Source organism: Pelophylax lessonae, assembly GCF_965119305.1.
Source record: "Pelophylax lessonae genome assembly, chromosome: 13".
In the NCBI taxonomy this organism is placed as follows: domain Eukaryota; kingdom Metazoa; phylum Chordata; class Amphibia; order Anura; family Ranidae; genus Pelophylax; species Pelophylax lessonae.
In genome coordinates this window covers 123,413,578-123,440,688 of record NC_138780.1, presented here as the reverse complement: position 1 = coordinate 123,440,688, position 27,111 = coordinate 123,413,578, and the positions used below count along the sequence as shown (strand labels likewise).

Sequence of the window (27,111 nt, the reverse complement as noted above, 5' to 3'; positions counted from 1 at the left end):
AAAAATGATGGTTTTGTAACTATAAAAATGTCCATCCGCTTGGTCTGGTAATAATAGCTGTGTTCATCACAAAGAAACAATTGCTCCCATCAACCACAAAGTGAATTCATGTACAATGTATGTCCGTATGGGTCCAAAGTCTGTGGGAACGCTGCCAATGGGCAATCAGTACATCCAAACTGACGTCAAAGCATACATAGAAAAAGTCTAGGCGCTGTTCCCAAAGAACGGTCCCTGGATATGGGACCAATCGACCAATCCGGTCACTTCTAAATGGCTAATAAATGATGACTGACCAGGGCTGCCCACCCTAACCATGGGATGAGATCATGAGTAAGTAAATTAAAAACAGAGGGTGGCGCTCACTGGCGTCAGTAAATGAAAGTTCTATGGGAGATTATAAAATGTCTCTATAAATGATGTTTATTGAACATAACAAATCATGAAGGAATAGTTGATAAAAGATGATAAAAATTGATAAAAATTGATATAAATTGCCACTACAGCCCCAACATTCCTGACATTCCTAAGTCTCCTAGGATTGCTGTGGGATCAAGGAGAATGTGGAAGGTCCACTGTGACCTAGAGTGATAATGTCCTCCCTCTTGGTAATAACAGGCTGGCAATAAATACCTCGGATGCCGCTCGAGCGCTGATGACAAGGCTCTGAGAGGGACACTGTGCGCGGCCGCCGCACGGTCCCGTAGTTGTTGACAATCCGCCAGGAAGTCGGGGCCGATCGCGGATGTAAACAGTCTTGCTTTCCGATTGCCGCAACTACATGTTTCGCGCCCTGCGCTTTGTCAAGTTGCGGCATTCGGCAATCGGAAAGCTATAAGTACCAGGCGGATGGGCGGGCTAATGAGAAGATGTCCAATAGCAGACAACCAAAGTAAAAAGGGGAGGGGAAAAGAAAAAGAAAAACTAACAATGTATAATACGGAATCCCACAACAACCCTAAGAATAACAGATAATGCACAAAGAAATCAATACTCAATGCTAAACCAATAACATATTACAACTAGTACATTTGGATAATGTGTTAATAAAAATATGCACATTGCATTGAACTTGCAGTATACTGGAAGATATATTAATGTTGAAAGCACAAGATTAGATTAAAATTATCCATAAAAAAGAAGGAAAGAAGAAAATAAATAAGGAAAGAAAAAATAATAATAATAGCTACATTGTAATAAACCCATGTATATATGTACACATATACATGTACATCACAAATATAGCCATTGTCTTGGAACGTGTTGTACCATATATAGTAATAAAAGCGCGATGTATAAAAATGGATATTATAAATATAAAAATATGAATTTTAAATGTATAAAATGACTGATTGCAGCAAAAGGAAATATCTATTGATGTATTAACTGGCAGGAGCTTAATGAGGAGCCAAGGTATCAAACCACACTGTTAATTTCTAATTCTTCATTCAACCCATTCGGAGATAAGGAACCAAATTTGTAAATCCAAAAGACCTCCCTCTTACATAAGAGGGAGTATCGCTCGTTTTCCGTTAGGGTACCTTTTGGAATACATTCAATGGCCATGACCTCCAGATGTTTGAAGTTTTTATCATGTTTCAAAGCGAAGTGTCGAGGGACACTGTGTTTATCACAGCCCTTTTGGATGAACCTACGGTGTTCACCCACACGTTTACGTAGGGTGCGCATGGTTCGTCCTATATAAAACAGCCCACAGGGACACCGTAATACGTAAACCACGTATTCGGTGGAGCATGTAATGAAATGTTTAATGCCAAACGTGTCACCCTTGCTGCTGATGGAAGTGCAACCGTGAACAACAGACTGGCACGTCAAACATCCCCTCTTCTTGCATCGAAAGATTCCTGTCCTACTATCGAAATAAGATCTGATATCCAGAGGGGCCCGTGATTGAATTTTTAATTTGCTAGGAGCCACTATATTCTTTATGGTGCGGGCCCTCTTAAAGGTGACCTGTGGTGTAGATGGTAAAACAGGAGCCAATCTACTGTCAAGGCGAAGAATGCCGAAATGTTTTTTGATGATGTTGGAGATTGCCCTATATTGGTCGTTAAACCCCGTAATAAACCTCACGGTATTCTTGTTTTCATGCTGGATGCATTTACGGGATGGTGCGGGTTCCAAATGAGCCTGAAAGGCGCTTTGGACTAATGATGAAGGATACCCTTTATCAAAAAAACATTTGCTCATCTTGGCACCCTGATTGCAGTAGTCCGTGGGATCAGAGCAATTCCTCCGGAGCCTGTGGAATTGGCCCCCGGGGATGTTACGCTTCCAGGCTGGATGGTGGCAGCTCGTATAGTGGAGATAGGAATTGCCACTTGTGGGTTTAATATGGTTACTACTTGCAATGAGGGGGCCATCATGGGAAAGCACCAGATCTAGGAAAACCAATTCCTTTGAATCGATCACCGAAGTGAAAGAGAGACCCATGGAGTTGGCATTACAATGGGTCACAAAGGAATTGAAGATCTCGATGCCCCCACTCCAGATGAGAATAATATCGTCAATATATCGTCCATAATAGACGATATGACGAAAGTAAGGGTTATTGTTCCAAATGGACAATTCTTTTCACAGGCCCATTGTGAGATTGGCATAAACCGGGGCAAAGTTGGCACCCATGGCGGTGCCTTTAATCTGTAAATAAAACTGTTCGAGATAAGAAAAATAGTTGTGCCTCAAACAAAAATCGGTACAATCAGTAATGAAAATGGATTGTGCGGAATTAAACGAATCTGATTGGACCAAAAAATGTTGTATAGCTTGAAGACCTATGTCGTGTGGTATTGAAGTGTACAAAGATGTCACATCAAGGGAAGCCCACATATACTCATCCTCCCAAGTGTAAGATCGCAAAGCATCTAGAACTTGGGATGAGTCCCTGATGTATGAAGGTAGTTGGCAGACTAATGGTTGGAGGAAGTAGTCGATATATTTGGAAACTCCACTAGTAAAACTATTCGTGCTGGCCACTATGGGCCTCCCTGGTGGTGATTCTAATGACTTGTGCACTTTGGGTAAATGATAGAAGTATGGAGTACTACATTCCTCCGGGAGCAAAAACCTCTTTTCTTTTTTATTAATGATCCCTTGACGCCAAGCCTGCTCCACTAGGAGTTTTAATTCTTGTTGATAAATAGGCAGTGGGTCGCTTGCTAGTTTGGCATAGGTGTCAGTGTCAGCCAGCAGGCGACAAGCCTCTCGTAGATAGTCAGTTCTATTTTGTATAACCAAACTACCCCCTTTATCAGCTTGCTTCACTATAATATGCTTGTTGGCAGTAAGATCTTTAAGGGCTTGTTTTTCAATCTTATTCAAGTTTCCTCTGAAGGTATCTTTGGGTGATCTGCAAAGTCTGCTTAAATCTTTATACACAGCTTGATAGTACGTCTCGATGTAGGGGCCTTTAGATTGTACAGGGTTAAAAGTGGAACTGGGCTTAAGATTGGTATGCCTAATATCAGGGTCATTATCACTCTAGGTCACAGTGGACCTTCCACATTCTCCTTGATCCCACAGCAATCCTAGGAGACTTAGGAATGTCAGGAATGTTGGGGCTGTAGTGGCAATTTATATCAATTTTTATCAATTTTTATCATCTTTTATCAACTATTCCTTCATGATTTGTTATGTTCAATAAACATCATTTATAGAGACATTTTATAATCTCCCATAGAACTTTCATTTACTGACGCCAGTGAGCGCCACCCTCTGTTTTTAATTTACTTACTCGTGATCTCATCCCATGGTTAGGGTGGGCAGCCCTGGTCAGTCATCATTTATTAGCCATTTAGAAGTGACCGGATTGGTCGATTGGTCCCATATCCAGGGACCGTTCTTTGGGAACAGCGCCTGGACTTTTTCTATGTATGCTTTGACGTCAGTTTGGATGTACTGATTGCCCATTGGCAGCATTCCCACAGACTTTGGACCCATACGGACATACATTGTACATGAATTCACTTTGTGGTTGATGGGAGCAATTGTTTCTTTTTGATGAACACAGCTATTATTACCAGACCAAGCGGATGGACATTTTTATAGTTACAAAACCATCATTTTTCATTGTTTGTCCACTTTTTCTCTCTTCTTTCTTTTCCCCCCCTCCCCCCTTTTTTTTTTTTTTTTTTTCGTCCAATATGGGGACCGATAGGTCATCCCGGCTACAAGCCATTTTTGACGAGATCATTGTAGCTTCAAATAAAGATGAATTAACTCTGAATACAGATTCCAAACCCACTGGATCAACACAGCGACACCCTCCACATACAGAGGCCTTTGAGGTCGAGATGAGGCAATCCTTTTTTCGACTCCAACAGGCTAAACAATATGAAAGCACCCAGTGGTGGGACCTATCCTTTTTAATGAAATATATTGAATTGGGTATCACCCCTAGGGGTTTACGCATTAAAAAGCAATGCAGCTTTCTAGATGAGGATTTAACCAAAGAGTGGCGCTTTTTGGCAGAATTCTGCACAACTAAATGGATAAAACTCATCATTCAACAAAGGGAAAGGAAGCTTCAGCTGGCCCAACAGAAGGTAGTAGATAGGACTAATGATGTGCATAAGTTCCAATCTTCTTGCCTTTATGACAAATGGTCCACCACGTTGGAACAGAATGTCAAAAACCACGAAGATTGTTTAGTCCACACTAAAACGAAAAAACTAGAGCGAGACATAGCCGATTATAAACTTAACCGTGTCTTTGAATGGAAGGAGTCTAAAGTTGGGAAACCCAACATTAAAGCATCAGGGTATCATAATCATCATCCTAATTACAGATCCCCCCGGTCCAACAATATTAGTTCTACTAATAAGAACAAGAAACAGAATAAGCCCCCTTCTAAATTAGGGGTGCCCAACAAGGTGAAAGATGGTCCAGGTACAAATAGGGACCTTAATGACGAACAAGGCAATACAGGAGGCCCCCTAGGTGGAAATGCTAAATTTTCAGCAACCACCAAAACTAAGGTCGACACAACCAAGAATAGTCCCATGGACAGCTTGGATGTGTCTACTATAGATCCCATTATCACCATCACTGATGATAATAATTTAAGCTTTATAACTTTACCCATCCAGAATAGATACAGCCCACTGGCTAAAGACTTAGAGGGGTTCATTCGTGAAGGGGGCCGTCCAAAACTCACAGGAATTACAACTAATAGGGACTATTGCCCACCTAGTATTGATGAGATCTCTACCAACAAACAGGATTTTCAAGTATTGGCTCCAAGGGGTACCATGAAAGAGAAAAGAAAACTAGACAAGGTCGCAGAGGAGGTATACAGCTCAGGGAAAAGCAAGAAAGAAAGAATAGGGTCCCAGTAAATTATGATACTATCAAGATTTATAACCTTTCATCCCATGTACTCTCAGAGGCGGAGGTCTCGCTCCTTAGGAAAGGACTGGGTTTCTCCCCCTCGGTGGGTCCAAATGACTTTAATCTATTCAAAGATCTAAATAGATTTATACGTCAATTAACAATTAAAAGACACTATGCAAATAACCACAATTCGAAGGACCACCCGGTCACCATTACACCCTCTCCTTCTCGTGTCCCGGGAGCTACCTCGCCAGTCGTGACTGACGACCAGGCTCTTGAGATACTTGAAGAATTGTGGTTGGATGACTACACCATAGAGTCATCATCGATTTGTTATATAGACCCTGATATTAGGCATACCAATCTTAAGCCCAGTTCCACTTTTAACCCTGTACAATCTAAAGGCCCCTACATCGAGACGTACTATCAAGCTGTGTATAAAGATTTAAGCAGACTTTGCAGATCACCCAAAGATACCTTCAGAGGAAACTTGAATAAGATTGAAAAACAAGCCCTTAAAGATCTTACTGCCAACAAGCATATTATAGTGAAGCAAGCTGATAAAGGGGGTAGTTTGGTTATACAAAATAGAACTGACTATCTACGAGAGGCTTGTCGCCTGCTGGCTGACACTGACACCTATGCCAAACTAGCAAGCGACCCACTGCCTATTTATCAACAAGAATTAAAACTCCTAGTGGAGCAGGCTTGGCGTCAAGGGATCATTAATAAAAAAGAAAAGAGGTTTTTGCTCCCGGAGGAATGTAGTACTCCATACTTCTATCATTTACCCAACGTGCACAAGTCATTAGAATCACCACCAGGGAGGCCCATAGTGGCCAGCACGAATAGTTTTACTAGTGGAGTTTCCAAATATATCGACTACTTCCTCCAACCATTAGTCTGCCAACTACCTTCATACATCAGGGACTCATCCCAAGTTCTAGATGCTTTGCGATCTTACACTTGGGAGGATGAGTATATGTGGGCTTCCGTTGATGTGACATCTTTGTACACTTCAATACCACACGACATAGGTCTTCAAGCTATACAACATTTTTTGGTCCAATCAGATTCGTTTAATTCCGCACAATCCATTTTCATTACTGATTGTACCGATTTTTGTTTGAGGCACAACTATTTTTCTTATCTCGAACAGTTTTATTTACAGATTAAAGGCACCGCCATGGGTGCCAACTTTGCCCCGGTTTATGCCAATCTCACAATGGGCCTGTGGGAAGAATTGTCCATTTGGAACAATAACCCTTACTTTCGTCATATCGTCTATTATGGACGATATATTGACGATATTATTCTCATCTGGAGTGGGGGCATCGAGATCTTCAATTCCTTTGTGACCCATTGTAATGCCAACTCCATGGGTCTCTCTTTCACTTCGGTGATCGATTCAAAGGAATTGGTTTTCCTAGATCTGGTGCTTTCCCATGATGGCCCCCTCATTGCAAGTAGTAACCATATTAAACCCACAAGTGGCAATTCCTATCTCCACTATACGAGCTGCCACCATCCAGCCTGGAAGCGTAACATCCCCGGGGGCCAATTCCACAGGCTCCGGAGGAATTGCTCTGATCCCACGGACTACTGCAATCAGGGTGCCAAGATGAGCAAAAGTTTTTTTGATAAAGGGTATCCTTCATCATTAGTCCAAAGCGCCTTTCAGGCTCATTTGGAACCCGCACCATCCCGTAAATGCATCCAGCATGAAAACAAGAATACCGTGAGGTTTATTACGGGGTTTAACGACCAATATAGGGCAATCTCCAACATCATCAAAAAACATTTCGGCATTCTTCGCCTTGACAGTAGATTGGCTCCTGTTTTATTATCTACACCACAGGTCACCTTTAAGAGGGCCCGCACCATAAAGAATATAGTGGCTCCTAGCAAATTAAAAATTCAATCACGGGCCCCTCTGGATATCAGATCTTATTTCGATAGTAGGACAGGAATCTTTCGATGCAAGAAGAGGGGATGTTTGACGTGCCAGTCTGTTGTTCACGGTTGCACTTCCATCAGCAGCAAGGGTGACACGTTTGGCATTAAACATTTCATTACATGCTCCACCGAATACGTGGTTTACGTATTACGGTGTCCCTGTGGGCTGTTTTATATAGGACGAACCATGCGCACCCTACGTAAACGTGTGGGTGAACACCGTAGGTTCATCCAAAAGGGCTGTGATAAACACAGTGTCCCTCGACACTTCGCTTTGAAACATGATAAAAACTTCAAACATCTGGAGGTCATGGCCATTGAATGTATTCCAAAAGGTACCCTAACGGAAAACGAGCGATACTCCCTCTTATGTAAGAGGGAGGTCTTTTGGATTTACAAATTTGGTTCCTTATCTCCGAATGGGTTGAATGAAGAATTAGAAATTAACAGTGTGGTTTGATACCTTGGCTCCTCATTAAGCTCCTGCCAGTTAATACATCAATAGATATTTCCTTTTGCTGCAATCAGTCATTTTATACATTTAAAATTCATATTTTTATATTTATAATATCCACTGTTTACATCCGCGATCGGCCCCGACTTCCTGTTCATAGATCCACGTCACTTCCGGTCCCACAATCCCCAAGTCACTTCCGGTTACCACGGAAGCAACAGAGGAATCGGAGATCACTACACAGGCGGATTGTCAACAACTACGGGACCGTGCGGCGGCCGCGCACAGTGTCCCTCTCAGAGCCTTGTCATCAGCGCTCGAGCGGCATCCGAGGTATTTATTGCCAGCCTGTTATTACCAAGAGGGAGGACATTATCACTCTAGGTCACAGTGGACCTTCCACATTCTCCTTGATCCCACAGCAATCCTAGGAGACTTAGGAATGTCAGGAATGTTGGGGCTGTAGTGGCAATTTATATCAATTTTTATCAATTTTTATCATCTTTTATCAACTATTCCTTCATGATTTGTTATGTTCAATAAACATCATTTATAGAGACATTTTATAATCTCCCATAGAACTTTCATTTACTGACGCCAGTGAGCGCCACCCTCTGTTTTTAATTTTATTAAAAGCAACCAATAAAAAGGATTCTTCAACATTTGAAGTGTAGGATTTCAAACAAAAGCCCTGTTGTTCCTTTTGCTCCATATTTTAGCCATATTGTTTCTCCTTATGTGTCAGTAGTTAGCCACCTGTGCTTGTGTACCTGAAATGGTATTCCAAGGGTTCCAGAAAATTCCAGAGTGGGGTAACTCACTACCATCTTAGTATGGTACCTTGATCACAGCACCCCTCGCATGCTTTCTTTCACACCTGCCTTCTGGGCTGGGTCTTTTGGCTGGGACCAGAGGAATTTTTACATAAGCGGAAATGGCAAGCCATTGTCTCCCAGTTTGGCATCCAAAGCACCTTTTGCACTATGCAATTTAACTCACTTTGAGTTGTAGTGTATAGGTCCTCGGACTTGCCCTGAAAGTCTTGGGGGGGAGGTCATGTGACCTTATGGATGGGGTCTCCCTTCAGGGGAGCCCCACTTAGTACTTGGGGGGACCTTGCTTTGGTGGGTTCCCTGAAGAATGGGGTCTGCCTGATTTCGGCTGGATGGAGTACTAGTATTCTAAAAATGTTAGTTTCAGATAGAATAGTTGAATTTTGTTTTGTTGATTCAGAATTTGTTTATTTTCATTCAATTTAGTTTTTTAATTTTCTAACGAATTCCAAACTTTCATTTGGATTGGTCGAAAACTGATTGACCGATTTGAATTCTGTGTGAAGAATAGCTAGTTGTTAAGGAGCAGGCTGGAAAGCCGTCCACCACATCTTTAACAACTGATGACTCATCAGCTATTAGTGGGCTTCCCCACTGAGAGCTGAAATGTAAACAAAAGAATGCTGGCAATAGAAATTTAAAAAAAAAAGACAGCGTGGGGTCCCTCCTCAATCCATACCAGTCCCTTTTCCGAGCATGTAGCCCAGCAGGCCAGGAAGGGGGGGCAAGTGCAGCCTCCCCCCCTCCTGAACTATACCGGACCACATACCCTCAACATGGCGGGCTGCTTTGGGGCAGGGGTGGCCCCGCCCCCTTGTGGCATCATCGACTCAGAAAGCCCCGGGTGGTGATGTCACAAGGGGTCAGGGTCACCTGCTAACGTCATTTGGTGACTTCGCCCCTTAGCTATTTAGGAAATGTCAGACTAAGGGGCAGGCAGTTGGCAGGAGCCTTCGATGAGGCCAGAGGTTTTGTTTTCTTTTTTTCAGGCCTGGTGGTGTGGCAGGCATCATGATTGGCAATAGATCTACAGTGAGGAACATTGTCTTTTTTATTTTTTAACAAAGGACTTGTCAAAACCTTGTTTTGTGTCTTTATTCACTTTTTACACTTGTTGGTGAATGGGTAGGGGTACCCCCATACAAATTCACATGGAGGGGGATTGGGATCTGGGGGCCCCCTTGTTAAAGGGGGCTTCCAGATTCTGATAAGCCCCCCACAACCACCACCCAAGGTTGTGGGGAAGAGTCCCTTATCCTCATCAACATGGGGGCCAGGTGCTTTGGGGTGGGGGGGCAGAGCCACCCCAAAGCACCCTCCCCATGTTGATGATATATGGCCTGGTATGGTTCAGAAGGGGGGAAATGCTCACTTTCTCCCCCCCCCAATCCTGGCCTGCCAGCCTGCATGCTCAGATAAGGGCCTGGTATGGATTTTGGGGGAGACCCCACACCTTTTTTTTTTTACTTTTGGCGTGGGATACCCCTTAAATTCATACCAGATCCGAATTCTATTGCCGGCATTCTTTTGTTTACATTTATTTATTTTATTTATTTCAGTGCTGTCAATTTACGCAGCGCTTTACATACAATCTTAGGTCCCTAACTCACATTCATACATAAATAGTAGGGCCAATTTTAGACAGGATCCAATTAACCTACCAGCATGTCTTTGGAGTGTGGGAGGAAACCGGAGTACCCGGAGGAAACCCACGCAGGTACAGGGAGAACATGCAACATCCAGGCAGGTAGGTCCTGGTTGGGATTCAAACCAGCGACCCTCTTGCTGCTAGGTGAAAGTGCTAACCACTACACCACTGTGTTTACATTGCAGCTCTTGGCAGGGCGGCCCGCTGACAGCTGGTGAGTCATTGGTTGTTAAGGACGCAGCAGCTGGCTTTCCAGCCCGCTCCTTAACAACCAGCTATTCTTCACACACACTTCCAATCGTTCAGAAAATTTGGTATTCGTTAGAAAATGAATGAAGGAAACTAATTTCAATGAAATTTGTTACTGTTTTATTCGTAGATTTGGATACATCTGAATCTCTGGAGAACCAAATATTAGTCCGAATTTACATTATCTATCATGTCTATCCTAGTCCCCATAAGGTATTGTGCACCTGGGGGATCAGGGCCAGGGTCCTTTCTATTCAGAGGAGGACCATATGTATATCCTATGCACATTTTTTGTGGTTCACTTTTTGTATGTTTGCCTAATTATTGCATTTAGTGTTTTGTTTCCAGTGTGTGCAGAAAAATAAGAAGAAAAAAAAAAAAGAAAATCAGTAGTTAGAAGGTAAGTCCAGCCAAAAATGTTTCTTTTTACATTTTGGATAAAGTGAGGGTTAAAACTACTATTGGATTTATGCTGCTATTCAGGGTTCTGTAAGACCTTATGTATTGTCTCAGTGACAACATTTTAGCCAGGCAGGAAGCGAGGAATAGTTTGCAACAGGGAAATATACAGAAATAGAAAGCTAACAGAGGTTTGAACCTTCTACTCTACTAACAAAAAAATATTTTTTCTTTTTATCTGTGATGGTGTTGGGGATTTTTCCTTCCTTTTATTTTCTGATGAAACCGTTGACTTCAGGACAAAAAAGTGAGAAGTCTCTGTAACAGAACCCCAGATATTATTACAAACCCAACACATGTTCTAATTATTCCACACTCTATACAAATCTAAAGAAAACTGTTTTGGTTGGATCTAGACGTCTATCTCCTAGGACTAGCTATGCTCTCTCAGCTTTGTCAAATTTTAGAGCCAGATGTGAGTCTTTGCCCAATGCAAATATAAACAGCTCTTAATGTAGTAAATGACAAAACAGGAATGGACCGTTGTTACTTATTGCCTCAAGTTGAAGACCCCTTTAGGTTCAAATGACACCCTGACACAGTGTTTTATAAGGTAAATGTGAAATGAGCTGCCAAAGATTTTTGGGAAACTTTTGATAATTTTGTATAAGTAAATGTGGCATTAAACATATTTCATGCTCCAAAGGGACAAAACGGACACTGTTAGTTGATGTTATTTAAGTGAATACTGAGATTCCTAGATAACCAGGCACAGACCATTGCTAGTAACATGTTAGTAACACCATATAGCAATATTTAACATTGCAACAGTCACTACAGTTGAAAAACTTCAAACAAACACAAATGGATTGGTTTCCAATGGGTTACAAAAGCCATATATGTGGCATTAAACATATTTCATGCTCCAATGGGACACTGTTAGTTGATGTTATTTAAGTGAATACTGAGATTCCTAGATAACCAGGCACAGACCAATGCTAGTAACACCATATAGCAATATTTAACATTGCAACAGGGACTACAGTTGAAACACTTCAAACAAACCCAAGTGGATTGGTTTCCAATGGGTTACAAAAGCCATAACAAAGCTATCATAAGCTACTTTTTTCTTACTTATCCGTTCACCAACCATACCTCTTTTGGGACCTTGGAGGAAGGAAAAGAACAAAAAAATACAGAGAAGGTGAAAAACAGAATATACATTGCAGCAGTAAAATGTTACATTAAGTCAAAAAGTGATGCTCATGCAAAGGCCTACAGTATACTCAACCCTCTATTTGTAAAAATTCTCTGTAAAGTACCAAGAGTTGTACTGACCACATCGATGACTTTGAAAGCACTGTATTAGGTGAAAAAGAACTGAATTTGTTACCTTTGCTAACCAGCTATGACTGTTACATAGTTACATAGTTAGTGAGGTTGAAAAAAAACACAAGGCCATCCAGCTCAACCTATGATGAGTGTGTGTGTTTGCTGTTAACAGTACATTGTATACCCCTGTATGTTGTGGTCTTTAACCTCCCTGGCGTTATCCCCGAGCGTGAGTCGGGTGGATTTTTTAGGCTAGGATCGGTATCACCGAGTCATGCTCGGGGTAGATGTGCAGAGTGCACAGCGCTGTCTCTTACCTTCTCCTGGCGATCCAGCGATGATCTCCCATTGCTGTGATCACCACCCGAGATCCCCGCCGCTCGTCCGTCAGTCTGATGACTTCCTAGTTCCGTTCCCTGCAGCAGCAATGCTGCATGGGAGCGGAACTGGGAGGGAAATTCAAACGTTGCACAAAACACTACCTATACACACACACACATATATATATATATATATATATATATATATATATATATATACATATACACACACACATTTATATATATATATATATATATATATACACACATATATATATATATATATATATATATATATATATATATATATATACACACACATATATATATATAACGCATGAATTATAATCTAATCAATAATATAATTTTATTATATAATATATATATTATATATTATATAGTAAAATTATATTATTGATTAGACTATAATTCATGCGTTTGTGTTTCAAATTTATCACATCTGGGATGTCTACTAGAGTCTTGTTTTGGTCAGGTTTAAGTCAGTAATTACTAAGAATTGTAGGCCTATAATACATAACACCAAAATTTCCATGCAAAAAATTGTACTGCTTTTGGTACATAATTCCTGACATAATCATACCGCCAGGGAGTTTAAGGTGCCCATCTAATAGTTTTTTAAACTATCGATGCTCCCTGCTGATACCACTGCTTGTGGAAGAGAATTGCACATCCTTACTGCTCTGACAGTAAAGGGTACTTTATGCAGTTTAAGGTTAAACTGATTCTCTTCAAATTTTAGTGAGTGGCCTCGTGTCTTATTGAATTCGCATTCGCTAAAAAGTTTGGTCCTTATGCTAAGGTCCTCACCAGTACGGCATTTGTACATTGATATCATATCCCCTCTCAAGCGTCTCTTCTCCAGAGAGAATAAGTTCAGTGCTTGTAGTCTTTCCTCATAGCTGATGTCCTCCATTCCCCTAATTATCTTTGTTGCCCTTCTCTGGACTCTCTCCAGTTCCAGCACATCCTTTCTGAGGACCGGTGCCCAAAACTGGACAGCATATTAAAGATGTGGCTGAACCAGAGTCTTGTAGAGTGGGATAATTATCGTTTTATCTCTGGAGTGAATCCCCTTTTTTTATGCATGCCAGTATTCTATTGGCTTTGCTTGCAGCAGCTTGGCATTGCATGCTATTGCTGAGCTTGGTGTCTACTAGGACCCCCAGGTCTTTTTCCATCTTAGATTCACCCAGAGGCTCTCTGTTAATATGCAGATGTATAAATGTAACCTACAAACCATACTGACACAAAATATTCATGGTTAATTATGTTTAAAAAATGTAAAAGTATGCTGTTCATTTTTTTTTTTTTTTTTTATTTAAAGCGGTAGTAAAACTTGCTTTGTGATCTTTACCTACAGGTAAGCCTATAATAAGGCTTACCTGTAGGTAAAATGAATATCTCCTAAACGTGCACCGTGTAGAGGATATTCACCCTGGATGCAGCTGGTGACATCACCGACGCATGCACTCTGAATGTCTGGCATACCTTGCCGGAACTTCAGAGCTTTGTGCCGGAAATAAGGGCTCCTGCGTGCATGCACAGGAGTGATGTTATCGCGGCTCCGGCCAATCACACAGCCATAGTGTGTGAACCCAGAAGAAAGACCAGGGGAAGATATCAGCCCTCTCAGCGGTGTCAGCGTGCCACGGGGGGACTTTGTTCTAATGTAAATATTTCATAATGTGCTAGTATGCGATGCATACTAACACATTATGCAATTGCCTTACAGGTGTTTTTTTTTTTTTAAACCAGCTGCAGTTTAGAACAGAAAAAAAAGAAAAGATGAACTAACATCCTAGACCCTCCCCACCCCCCTTGGCCCCCGCTGTACTTACCTTCATGGGTAACTGCTTATGCAGCCAGTAAAGCAGTGTAGGGATTTGAAATCCCCTCTCTTCCTCTTCACCTTCTGTCTGTAGGGTTTCCAGGATGGATCAGAGAGATTCCTCTTTGACCAATTGGTATCGACCTGATCCATCCTGGATGCCCTACAGAAAGAAGGGGAAGAAGAGGGGGGATTTCAAATCCCTGCACCATTACACTGGCTGTGTGGGTAGTGACAGCTTTTAACCCAGAAAGGTAAGTGCAGTACCCTTTACCGTATATCTAAATGCAGGAATAAAAATGTAACATTTTGTGGTTTATAGACTGTAAATGTGGTGGCTGAATTTGTTTTCTTTTTTCACGGTAAGTCAATTTTCTGCTAGCACAGGAATCCCACTAATACTGCCAGAAATGCCTTCTGATTGTAACGTCCTGTGCACCAAAAAAAAAAAAAAAGCTGATTTACCAAAGACGTTTAGAATCTTCATTTAAACAAATTTAGGGAATATTTAATTATTCAGCCATGTGGGAATGTATATAAACTATATTACCAAAAGTATTGCGACGCCTGCCCTTACATGCACAGGAGCTTTAATGGCACCTCAGTCTTAGTCTGTAGGGTTCAATATTGTGCTAGAACATCCTATGCAGCTATAACAGCTTCAACTCTTCTGGGAAGGCTGTCCACAAGGTTTAGGAGCGTGTCTTTGGGAAAGTTTGATTATTCTTCCAGAATCGCATTTGTGAGGTCAGGCACGGATGTTGGATGAGAAGGCCTTGCTTGCAGTCTCCACTCTAATTTATCCCAAAGGTGTTCTATCAGGTTGATGGCCAGTCAAGTTCCTCCACAGCAAACTCGCTCATCCATGTCTCTATAGATCTTGCTTTATGCACTGGTGTGCAGTCATGTTGGAACAGGAAGGGGCCATCCCCAAATTGTTCCCATAAAGTTGGGAGCATGAAATTATCCAAAATGTCTTGGTATACTGACGCCTTAAGAATTCTCTTCACTGGAACTAAGGGGCCAAGCCCAATACCTGGAAAAAAAAACACACACCATAATCCAGCCTCCACCAAATGATTTGGTGGGGTGGCCCAAATCTTTTGGCAATATAGTATGGATAAGTGAGTTTGTAATGGAGGAACTTGACTGGACCGCACAGACTCCTGACCGCAACCTGATAGAACACCTTTGGGAGGAGTTAGAGTGGAGAAGCCAGGCCTTCTTGTCCATATCAGTGCCTGACCTCACAAATGCGCTTCTGGAACAATGGTCAAACAAACCTTGTAGGCAGCCTTCCCAGAAGGGTTGAGGCTGTTATAGCTGCAAAGGATGGGCCAGCTCAATATTGAACCCTACAGACTAAGACTGGAATGCCATTAAAATGTATATGCGTGTAAAGGCAGACGTCCCATTACTTTTGGTATTATAGTGTATCAAGGGCTGAGCAAATGGTTTAAAAACCACATTCCAAAATGAATGAGACCAAAGGGTACAAAATATAATATATGTAATATAACATTACCCATTTACTGTGGGAAAGATGGAAATGATGACAACTCCACAGATATAGTAAACAAGAGTGTCCTATCACTACCCGAGAAGAGAATAAATTATTTACAATCTAGATATAGACATGTATGTATATTAGAAGAGTTGGGTCTAAACATAAGAGCAATATATAGTAATTAAAGTACTGTAAAGTGCCCGTCTATTGATACAGTATATTGCATAGTGCACAAGCATTAAATCAAAAATTCAAGGGCTAACATACAAAATTGGGGGGGGGGGGGCAATACATTCCACAAGGATGACAGTTAGCTGATTTCTGTGAAACTATCTTAAAAACAAACTCTGTCCAATTGCAATGATACAGACGATTACCAGGATATTTTCTTATGTGCTGCTACCCAATTTTTCTAGCGTGCTCATATAAAACATGAGGTTTATACTGTATTTTTATGGTTTGTCTGTTTCCACAGTACCTCAAAAGTCTTGAGTTTTTTACACGTTTATTTGAGGCTCCATCCAAAGCATCTACACATAATTGGATAATTAAAGCGGTAGTATACCCTGAGAAAATAAAAAAAAACTCCTGCAGGACAATGGCATACTAGCTCATTATGAAATACTTACCTTAGAACGAAGCCCCCACACGGTCGCCCGGACACCGCTGAGGGAGCTGTCATGTTCCCTCGGCGTCTCTTCTGGTTTCGGCAGCTCCGGCGTTGTGAGTGGCCGGAGCCGCGATGAAGTCACTCCCGCGCATGCGCGCGGGAGTTCACTTTCCAGCAAAGGGGAAAACCCTGAAAAAAGGAAACTAATGCAGCCACCATCTTAGAACAGATAAGCTACATTGTATTACATTTTTGTCATTGGGTTTACAGGTGCATATCAAAAAATTAGAATATCATTAAAAAGTTAGTTTATTTCAGTAACCTAAATTCAAAAGGTGAAACTCATATAATATATAGATTCATTACACACAGAGTGATATTTCAAGCTTTTCTTTCTTTTAATTTAGATGATTATGGCTTACAGTTAGTGAAAACCCAACAATCAGTATCTCAAAAAATTTAAATATTACATAAGACCAGTAAAAAAAAAAAAAAAAAAAGATTTTTAATACAGAAATGTTGGCTTACTGAAAAGTATGTCCATGTACAGTATAGTATGCACTCAATACTTGGCCGGGGCTCCTTTTTGTATGAATAACTGCATCAATGCAGTGTGGCATGGAGGTGATCAGCCTGTGACACTGGTGAGGTGTTATGGAAGCTCAGGTTGCTTTGATAGTGGCCTTCAGCTTGTCTGCATTGTTGGGTCTGGTGTCTCTCATCTTCCGCTTGACAATACCCACAGATTCTCTATGGGATTTAGGTCAAGTGAGTTTGCTAGCCAATCAAGCACAGTGATAAAATGATCATTGAACCAGGTATTGGTACTTTTGGCAGTGTGGGCAGGTGCTGGAAAATGAAATCAGCATCTCCATAAAGCTGGTCAGCAGAGGGAAACATGAAGTGCTCTAGAATTTCCTGCTAGAAGGCTGCATTGACTTTGAACTTGATAAAACGATGGACCAACACAAGCAGATGACATGGCTCTCCAAATCATCACTGACTGTGGAAACTTCACCCTGGACCTCACGCAACTTGGATTCTGTGCCTCCCCACTTTTTCTCCAGACTCTGGGACCTTGATTTCCAAATGAAATTCAAAATATGACTTTGGACCACTGAGCAACAGTACAGTCCTTTTTCTCCTTAGTCCAGGTAAGACGCTTCTGACATTGTTTCTGGTTCAGGAGTGGCTTGACACAAGGAATGTGACAGTTGTAGCCCTTGTCTTGGATACGTCTGTGTGTGTGGTGGCTGTTGAAGTACTGACACCAGCCATAGCCCACTCCTTGGTAATCTCCCCAAATTCTTCAATGGTCTTTGCTTTACAATCCTCTCAAGGCTGCGGTTATCCCTGTTGCACCATTTCTACCACACTTTTTCCTTCCACTCAACTTTTCATTAATATGCTTGGATACAGCACTCTGTGAACAACCAGCTTCTTTAGCAATGACACTTTTTGACTTACCCTCCTTGTGGATGGTGTCAAACACTGTCTTCTGGACAACTTTCAAGTCAGTAGTCTTGCCCATGATTGTTTAACCCAGTGTTTCTCAACTCCGGTCCTCAGGGCACACTAACAGGCCAGGTTTGCAAGAAAACTGAAATACATCACAGGTGATATAATTTGCTGCTCAGCGATTGCAGTATTCTAGACTGCATCTCCCCAAGGTAATACTTAAAATCTGGCCTGTTAGTGTGCCCTGAGGACCGGAGTTGAGAAACACTGGTGTAACCTACTGAACCAGGCTGAGAGACCATTTAAAGCAGTGATGGTGAACCTTGGCACCCAGGTTTGTAGTTTGGAACTACATTTCCCAAGATGCTCATGCACTCTGCAGTGTAGTTGAACATCATGGGGAATGTAGATCCAAAACATCTGGGGTGCCAAGGTTTGGCATCACTGATTTAAAGGCTCAAGAAACCTTTACAGGTGTTTTGAGTTATTTAGCTTATTAGAGTGTGACACCATGAGTCTACAATATTGAACTTTTTCACAATATTCAAATTTTCTGAGATACTGAATTTTAGGTTGTCACTAGCTGTAAGCCTTAATCATCACAATTAAAAGAAAGAAATGCTTAAAAAATATATTACTCTGTTAATAAAAGTTAATACATTAACTTTTTGATGATATTCATGCTGTAAAGCACCATGCAAACTGTTGGCGCTATATAAATCCTGTATAATATTACTAATATTCTAACTTTTTGAGATGCAGATAAGGTATTTACACACTTTAAAGGGATTGTATAATCTTTTTTTTTTTTATTAACATGTAAAAGATCATCTCTATGTAATTAATCTTATCAGTATGTGTTATGTTAGAAACCCTGTTCCAGTTTAATATATATATATTTATACAGGTCCCTCTCAAAAAATTTGCATATTGTGATAAAGTTCATTATTTTCTGTAATGTACTGATAAACATTAGACTTTCATATATTTTAGATTCATTACACACAACTGAAGTAGTGCAAGCCTTTTATTGTTTTAATAATGATGATTTTGGCATACAGCTCATGAAAACCCCAAATTCCTATCTCAAAAGATTAGCATATCATGAAAAGTTTCTCTAAACGAGCTATTAACCTAATCATCTGAATCAACTAATTAACTCTAAACACCTGCAAAAGATTCCTGAGGCTTTTAAAAACTCCCAGCCTGGTTCATTACTCAAAACCGCAATCATGGGTAAGACTGCCGACCTGGCTGCTGTCCAGAAGGCCATCATTGACACCCTCAAGCAAGAGGGTAAGACACAGAAAGAAATTTCTGAACGAATAGGCTGTTCTCAGAGTGCTGTATCAAGGCACTTCAGTGGGAAGTCTGTGGGAAGGAAAAAGTGTGGCAGAAAACGCTGCACAACGAGAAGAGGTGACGGGACCCTGAGGAAGACTGGGGAGAGGAAAATGCCAAAATGCCTGAAGTCCAGTGTCAAGTACCCACAATCAGTGATGGTCTGGGGTGCCATGTCAGCTGCTGGTGTTGGTCCACTGTGTTTTATCAAGGGCAGGGTCAATGCAGCTAGCTATCAGGAGATTTTGGAGCACTTCATGCTTCCATCTGCTGAAAAGCTTTATGGAGATGAAGATTTCATTTTTCAGCACGACCTGGCACCTGCTCACAGTGCCAAAACCACTGGTAAATGGTTTACTGACCATGGTATTACTGTGCTCAATTGGCCTGCCAACTCTCCTGACCTGAACCCCATAGAGAATCTGTGGGATGTTGTGAAGAGAAAGTTGAGAGACGCAAGACCCAACACTCTGGATGAGTTCAAGGCCGCTATCGAAGCATCCTGGGCCTCCATAACACCTCAGCAGTGCCACAGGCTGATTGCCTCCATGCCACGCCGCATTGAAGCAGTCATTTCTGCAAAAGGATTCCCGACCAAGTATTGAGTGCATAACTGAACATAATTTTTTGAAGGTTGACTTTTTTTGTATTAAAAACACTTTTCTTTTATTGGTCGGATGAAATATGCTAATTTTTTGAGATAGGAATTTTGGGTTTTCATGAGCTGTATGCCAAAATCATCAATATTAAAACAATAAAAGGCTTGCACTACTTCAGTTGTGTGTAATGAATCTAAAATATATGAAAGTCTAATGTTTATCAGTACATTACAGAAAATAATGAACTTTATCACAATATGCTAATTTTTTGAGAGGGACTTATATATATACACTGCTCAAAAAATTAAAGGAACACTTTTAAATCAGAGTACAGCACCAAGTCAATTAAACTCCTGGGATATTGATCTGGTCAGTTAAGTAGCAGAGGGGTTTGTCAATCAGTTTCAGCTGCTTTTGTGTTAATGAAATTAATAACAGGTGCACTAGATGGGCAACAATGGGACAACCCCCAAAACAGGAATGGTTTTACAGGTAAAGGCCACTTACATTTTTTCCCCTGCTCATCTTTTTGACAGTTTTCCACTAGTTTTGTATTTGGCTAGGGTCAGTGTCACTACTGGTGGCATGAGGCAATACCTGAACCCTGTAAAGGTTACACAGGCAGTCCAACTCCTCCAGGGTGCCACATCAATACATGTCACTGCCAGACGGTTTGCTGTGTCTTCAAGAGCATGGAGGAGATTCCAGGAGACAGGCTGTTACTCTAGGAGAGTTGGACAGGGTCGTAGAAGGTCCTTACTCATCAGCAAGACCAGTATCTGCTCCTTTGTGCAATGAGGAACAGAATGAGCACTGCCAGAACCCTACAAAATGATCTCTAGCAGGCCACTGATGTAAATGTCTCTGACCAAACAATCAGAAACAGACTTCATGAGGGAGGCCTGTGGGCTCTGTGCTCACTGCCCTGCACCGCGGAGCTCAATTGGCATAGGCCATTGAGCACCAGAATTGGCAGGGCCGCCATTGGCGCCCTGTGCTTTTCACAGATGAGAGCATGTTCAACTTGAGCACATCTGACAGACATAAAAGGGTCTGGAGGAGCCGTGGAGAACGTTATGCTGCCTGTAACATCATTCAGCATGACCGATTTGGTGGTGGGTCAGTGATGGTCTGTGGAGGCATATCCATGGAGGGATGCACAGACCTCTACACACTAGACAATAGCACCCTGACTGCCATTAGAAATTGTGATGAAATCCTTGGACCCATTGTCAGACCCTACCCTAGGCAGTGGGTCCTGGGTTCCTCCTGGTGCACAACAATGCCCGGCCTCATGTGGCGAGAGTATGCAGCCAGTTCCTGGAGGACGAAGGAATTGATACCATTGAAATGCCACCACGCTCACCTATCCTAAATCCAATAGAACACATCTGGGACCCTGACTGGTCCAGATCTGGGAGGAAATACCCTTGGACACCATCCATCGTCTCATAAGGAGCATGCCCCAACATTGTCAGGCATGCATACAAGCACGTGGGGGCAGTGGTGTATTTAGGTTTTGTGCTGCCCTAGGCCTGACTAAACTTGTGCACCCCCTAATTTAAATATTACCCACCCCTTCCTGTAAAGGCCACACCCCTTCCTGTTTATGACCCACCCTCTCATCTGTAAACCACAGACCATAACCACAGTCTATCAGTGTCCATGAGCATAGCTTCATCAGTTCCCATAAGTTCAGCCTTATCAGTGCCGCCTCTTTACTGCCCATCAGTGCAGCATATGAGTGTGGCCCCATCAGTGGCCACCAGTGCAGTTTTATCAGTGCCCATTAATACAGCCATATGTCACAAGATTAGTAAAATTGATCTTTTAGGATATTTGGACTTGTGTTTGCTGCCACTGATTGTAATTATAGGATTATTTCACTTATTTGTATAATAAATAGGAAGTCCATAGTCATTATACAAATAATGAAATATTTTTTTTGCTGCCCCCCTGAAAAGTGCCGCCCTAGGCCTGGGCCTTGTTGGCCTAGGCCAGGATACAGCACTGCGTGGGGGCCATACAAACTACTGAGTACCATTTTGAGTTGCTGCAATGAAAATTTCAGCAAAATGGACTAGCCTGCTGCATCATTTTTTCACTTTGATTTTCGGGGTGTCCTTGAATTCAGCCCTCTGTAGGGGGCTAATTTTATTTCCATCAAAGGATGTGGCATCCTTTCGTTCCTAACACATTATCCAGTCCATATCATTCTAGATATCCAGCATGATATTTGAGATCTGATGTGTTGTCAAAGTATTCCTTTAATTTTTTGAGCAGTGTATATAAATTCACAGGGGGCAGCCATTTTTGCTTTTTACTGCTTTTTTTTTTTTATAATGCAAGTCTGTGAGTCCTCTGATAGCTTATGTCAGAAGTAGTAGCAATGAAACCTGAGTGATAGCAGTAGAATTCAAAGCTCCTTATAGTGCAGAAAATCAAGTGAATGTAAACCCATAAGAGTTAAGATGGCCACACATGGCTTGAATTTTGACTGAGCTGCGTGAAACGTTAAGGGCTGAACTGACTGCATGTCAGAAGCAGACGTTTTTCATATATTTAGGCAGCTACAGGTGCTACATGGTCACCCTATTAAAATAGCCAACTGTGGAGTTTCCTCCATCCATGGTTTTTATCATGAATGGAAGAATAGGTTGGTTTTCTTGTTCAGCCTGGGGGTTGAGAAAAAAACAAAGCACTCATGGCTAGCTTTACAGGTATCCATACCGCATACAATAAAAATACATTTTCCCCTTTAGAAAAATGATTTGATCTTATACGATGTTTACGTTTGCATGGAGCAAGCCTTTGTGTACCCAGAAATGGTTCCCACAGACATGACATAATCATCATCTTATTCAATAACACTGTCTACATTATATTTTGGTAGAATTAGTAACTTTCCAGCCTCAGTCAGATACTAGGGTCTGCTCAAATTATTTTTTGGGGGAAAATGAGTGACTTTTCAGTGTAAAGCCTACTACACACCACTAGTAGCCAACATAAAAAAAACTGACAGCTCTGGTTGGAGTCATTGTACTAACAATCTGATGTTAGTACAGCAATCTCCCCTTCTCTTCTGTTGTGTTCTGACTGTGGGCGACCCCCCTGCCAAAACAGTCCAGTCCAGGCCGTACACACGGGCCGAATGTCGGGCGGTTTTTATTGAACCGTCCGATGTCACCCCACATTCGGTCCGTGTGTACTAGGCTTTAGGCAGATACTAGGGTCTAATGATCTCATCATAAACAGGACATCTGATATTATAGCATTCTGCAAACATCTGACCTGTGGTCAGTTATAGTCAGACTACTTAGTTACCTCATAAATAGCAAAGCCAATTGTGAACAGATTTGCTCCAGCTTTTCTATCTTTTCTGCGGTTTTTCTGCATTAAGGCAACAAGGAAACTGCAAACAACTTCATTGTCTTCAGGGTCATCATCTTCCTCCAGGAGCTTCAGACGGTACTGAGGGTTAGTCCAGTATGTGTCTGTGAACATTGAATTCAAAGAGTTAACTTATGTTAATGTCAAACCAATGATATAGAAGAAATAAAGTTTATTTTAAATAATTTTTCCCCCTAGAATGGGATTCCCAATGTAATAATCCCTAATTCCCCTATTTCTGTACATGATTTCCCATTGGAAAAATGTATGGTGCAGCTATGCTTGGAACCCACACAGTCCCCAATTAAGTTGTTCTAGTGCTGGGATAATGTTTAAAGCCAAGTTCCAACCAAAATGTTTTTATTTAATTTGGAAAAAATGGAGAAGGGTTATGACTTCTGTCCGACTTTTACTGCCATCTCTGTTCATATGGGAAATATTTTCTCTTTAACTTCCTGTCAGAAAAGGAAGTGTTTAAAAATGTCTCCAAAAAGCTCACAAACAAAAAATGAAAAACATACAGTCAGGTCTATAAATATTGGGACATTGACACAATTCTAATCGTTTTGGCTCTATACACCACCACATTGGATTTGAAATGAAACAAAGATGTACTTTAACTGCAGACTTTCACCTTTAATTTGAGGGAATTTACATCCAAATCAGGTGAACGGTGTAGAAATTACAACAGTTTGTATATGTGCCTCCCACTTTTTAAGGGACCAAAAGTAAGGGGACAGATTAACAATCATAAATCAAACTTTCACTTTTTAATACTTGGTTGCAAATCCTTTGCAGTCAATTACAGCCTGAAGTCTGGAATGCATAGAACTCACCAGACGCTGGGTTTCATCCCTGGTGATGCTCTGCCAGGCCTCTACTGCAACTGTCTTCAGTTCCTGCTTGTTCTTAGGGCATTTTCCCTTTAGTTTTGTCTTCAGCAAGTGGAATGCATGCTCAATCGGATTCAGGTCAGGTGATTGACTTGGCCATTGCCTAACATTCCACTTCTTTCCCTTAAAAAATTCTTTGGTTGCTTTCGCATTATGCTTCGGGTCATTGTCCATCTGCACTGTGAAGCGCCGTCCAATGAGTTCTAAAGTATTTGGCTGAATATGAGCAGATAATACTGCCCGAAACACTTCAGAATTCATCCTGCTGCTTTTGTCAGCAGTCACATCATCAAAAAATACAAGAGAACCAGTTCCATTGGCAGCCATACATGCCCACGCCATGACACTACCACCACGCTTCACTGATGAGGTGGTATGCTTTGGATCATGAACAGTTCCTTTCCTTCTCCATACTCTTCTCTTCACATCACTCTGGTACAAGTTGATCTTGGTCTCATCTGTCCGTAGGATTTTGTTCCAGAACTGTGAAGGCTTTTTTTTATGTTGTTTGGGAGACTCTAATCTGGCATTCCTGTTTTTGAGGCTCACCAATGGTTTACATCTTGTGGTGAACCCTCTGTATTCACTCTGGTGAAGTCTTCTCTTGATTGTTTACTTTGACACACATACACCTACCTCCTGGAGAGTGTTCTTGATCTGGCCAACTGTTGTGAAGGGTGTTTTCTTCACCAGGGAAATAATTCTTCGGTCATCCACCACAGTTGTTTTCCGTGGTCTTCCGGGTCTTTTGGTGCTGCTGAGCTCACCGGTGTGTTCTTTCTTTTTAACCGGTTGCCGACCGCTGCACGACTATATACTGCGGCGGTCAGCCCCGGCCAGGCAGAGTGACGTATGGGTACGTCACTCGCCTGTCACTGACTTGTGAGCCAGTTGCGGGCGACAAGTCAGTGCGCGTGACCGGCGGACCCGATCGTCCGCCGGTCACTCACAATCGCTCCGGTGAAGGGAGAAAGTCAAGCCGCCTGTCATTCTCCCTGGTGTAAAAATGAAGATCAGATGGTTCTACTATGTAGAACCGTTGATCTCTGTTTTTACACTAATAGCCATGTCCCTTTACAGTTAGAATCACGCCCCTAGGACACACTTAACCCCTCCCTCTCCAATACAGTTAACCCCTTCCCTGCCAGTGTCATTTTTGCAGTAACAGTGCATATGTATAGCACTGATTACTGCAGTAATGTCACTGGTAACCCCAAAAGTGTAAAAAATGTCAGTCACGGGTCCGATCTGTCCGCCGCAATGTCGCAGTACCGCAAAAAAATCGCAGATCGCCGCCATTACGCGTTAAAAAAAAAACACCAAAAATGACAAAAATCTTTCCCTTTGTTAGTAAACGCGATAACTTTTGCGCAAACCAATCAAAATACGCTTTTTGCGATTTTTTTTAACAAACATATGTAGCAGAAAACAAATTGGCCGAAAATGTTAAAAAATTTTGATTTTTACATTTTTTTTGGGGAATTTCATATAAAAAAATTTGAAAAATATTGTTATTTTTGCAAAATTGACGCTCTTTTTTTGTTTATAGCGCATGATCAAAAAATCGCACAGGTGATCAAATACCACCAAAAGAAAGCTCTGTTTGTGGTAAAAAAAGGACGTCAAATTTGTTTAGGTACAGCGTCGCACGACCGCGCAATTGTCCGTTAAAGTCCCGCAGTAAAAAATCGCAAAAAACCCCCTGGTCTTTTAGCAGCCAAATCCTCTGGGGCTTAAGTGGTTAAGGATGTTCCAAACAGTTGATTTGGCCACACCTAATGTTTTTGCTATCTCTCTGATGGGTTTGTTTTGTTTTTTCAGCCTAATGATGGCTTGCTTTACTGATAGTGACAGCTCTTTGGATCTCATATTGAGAGTTGACAGCAACAGATTCCAAATGCAAATAGCACACTTGAAATGAACTCTGGACCTTTTATCTGCTCCTTGTAAATAGGATAATGAGGGAATAACACACACCTGGCCATGGAACAGCTGAGCAGCCGATTATCCCATTACTTTTGGTCTGTTAAAAAGTGGGAGGCACATATACAAACTGTTGTAATTCCTACACCTTTCACCTGATTTGGATATGAATACCCTTAAATTAAAGCTGAAAGTCTGCAGTTAAAGCACATCTTGTTTGTTTCATTTCAAATCCATTGTGGTGGTGCATAGAGCCAAAAAGATTAGAATTGTGTCGATGTCCCAATATTTATGAACCTGACTGTATTTTTAGAGGAGTAGGGAAGGGATGAAAGTTCTGGCAATGTTTTTATTGCTGTCTGTGCCTTCCTGTCTCTGTGACAACTGCGCCCGCTCAAGTCCTCTAAAATGAATTACTCAATTTGACCATTTAGCTCTATTGGTCATTTTGTAAGATCCAATCACAATTGTCTGGTGATAATTGGTGTACTAAACTTGTATGATTCCAAGGGTTCATGCACACGGTACTGAAATATACATAGGATCTTAAAAGGCAGAAAACTGGTCAAAAGATCTTGTGTAATAAAATGGTCCATAGTGTAAAACCTTTACAAGTGTATGCCTATAAAATTGAGATGTTCCATTTTAAGACTGGGTAACGTATACATGTATGTCACCTGGTCTAAGTGGTTATACCGGGATGCAGCTACAGGCATTATTCCAGTATTGTTTTTTTTTCAGCAATCAATTCTGTTCTTTGTAAAAGCAATCCTAGTGGTTAATTAGCTGCTGGATTATTTTTATAGACGGCAGAAGGGGTCACCCCCGTCCCACCTGGGAGCCAAGGACTGAAGAAGGCAGTTCCACCATAGAGGTGATTGGGGATCGGATCTTCCCTGATCATCTCGATGGTATTAGAAACCGGAAGCGACGAGTATTTAGTCGCTTCTGGTTTCGCCAGCACATAAACAAGTCATTTTTGACTTGTAAAAGCATCT

General features: G+C 41.5%; 1 protein-coding gene across 4 annotated transcripts in view; it reads right to left on the bottom strand.

Moving 5' to 3' along the window:
• The window catches only part of CAPN3 (calpain 3), a 268,573-nt gene that overhangs the window by 61,654 nt on the left and 179,808 nt on the right, over nt 1-27,111 (bottom strand). For 3 of the 4 annotated variants that reach the window (XM_082275014.1, XM_082275015.1, XM_082275017.1), the window contains one exon: nt 23,232-23,401. In XM_082275014.1, the coding sequence (XP_082131140.1) occupies nt 23,232-23,401 (170 nt within the window). Of the gene's footprint in view, nt 1-11,956; nt 12,032-23,231; nt 23,402-27,111 lie in introns of those variants that run through there. The other variant, XM_082275016.1, reaches the window with a different exon arrangement.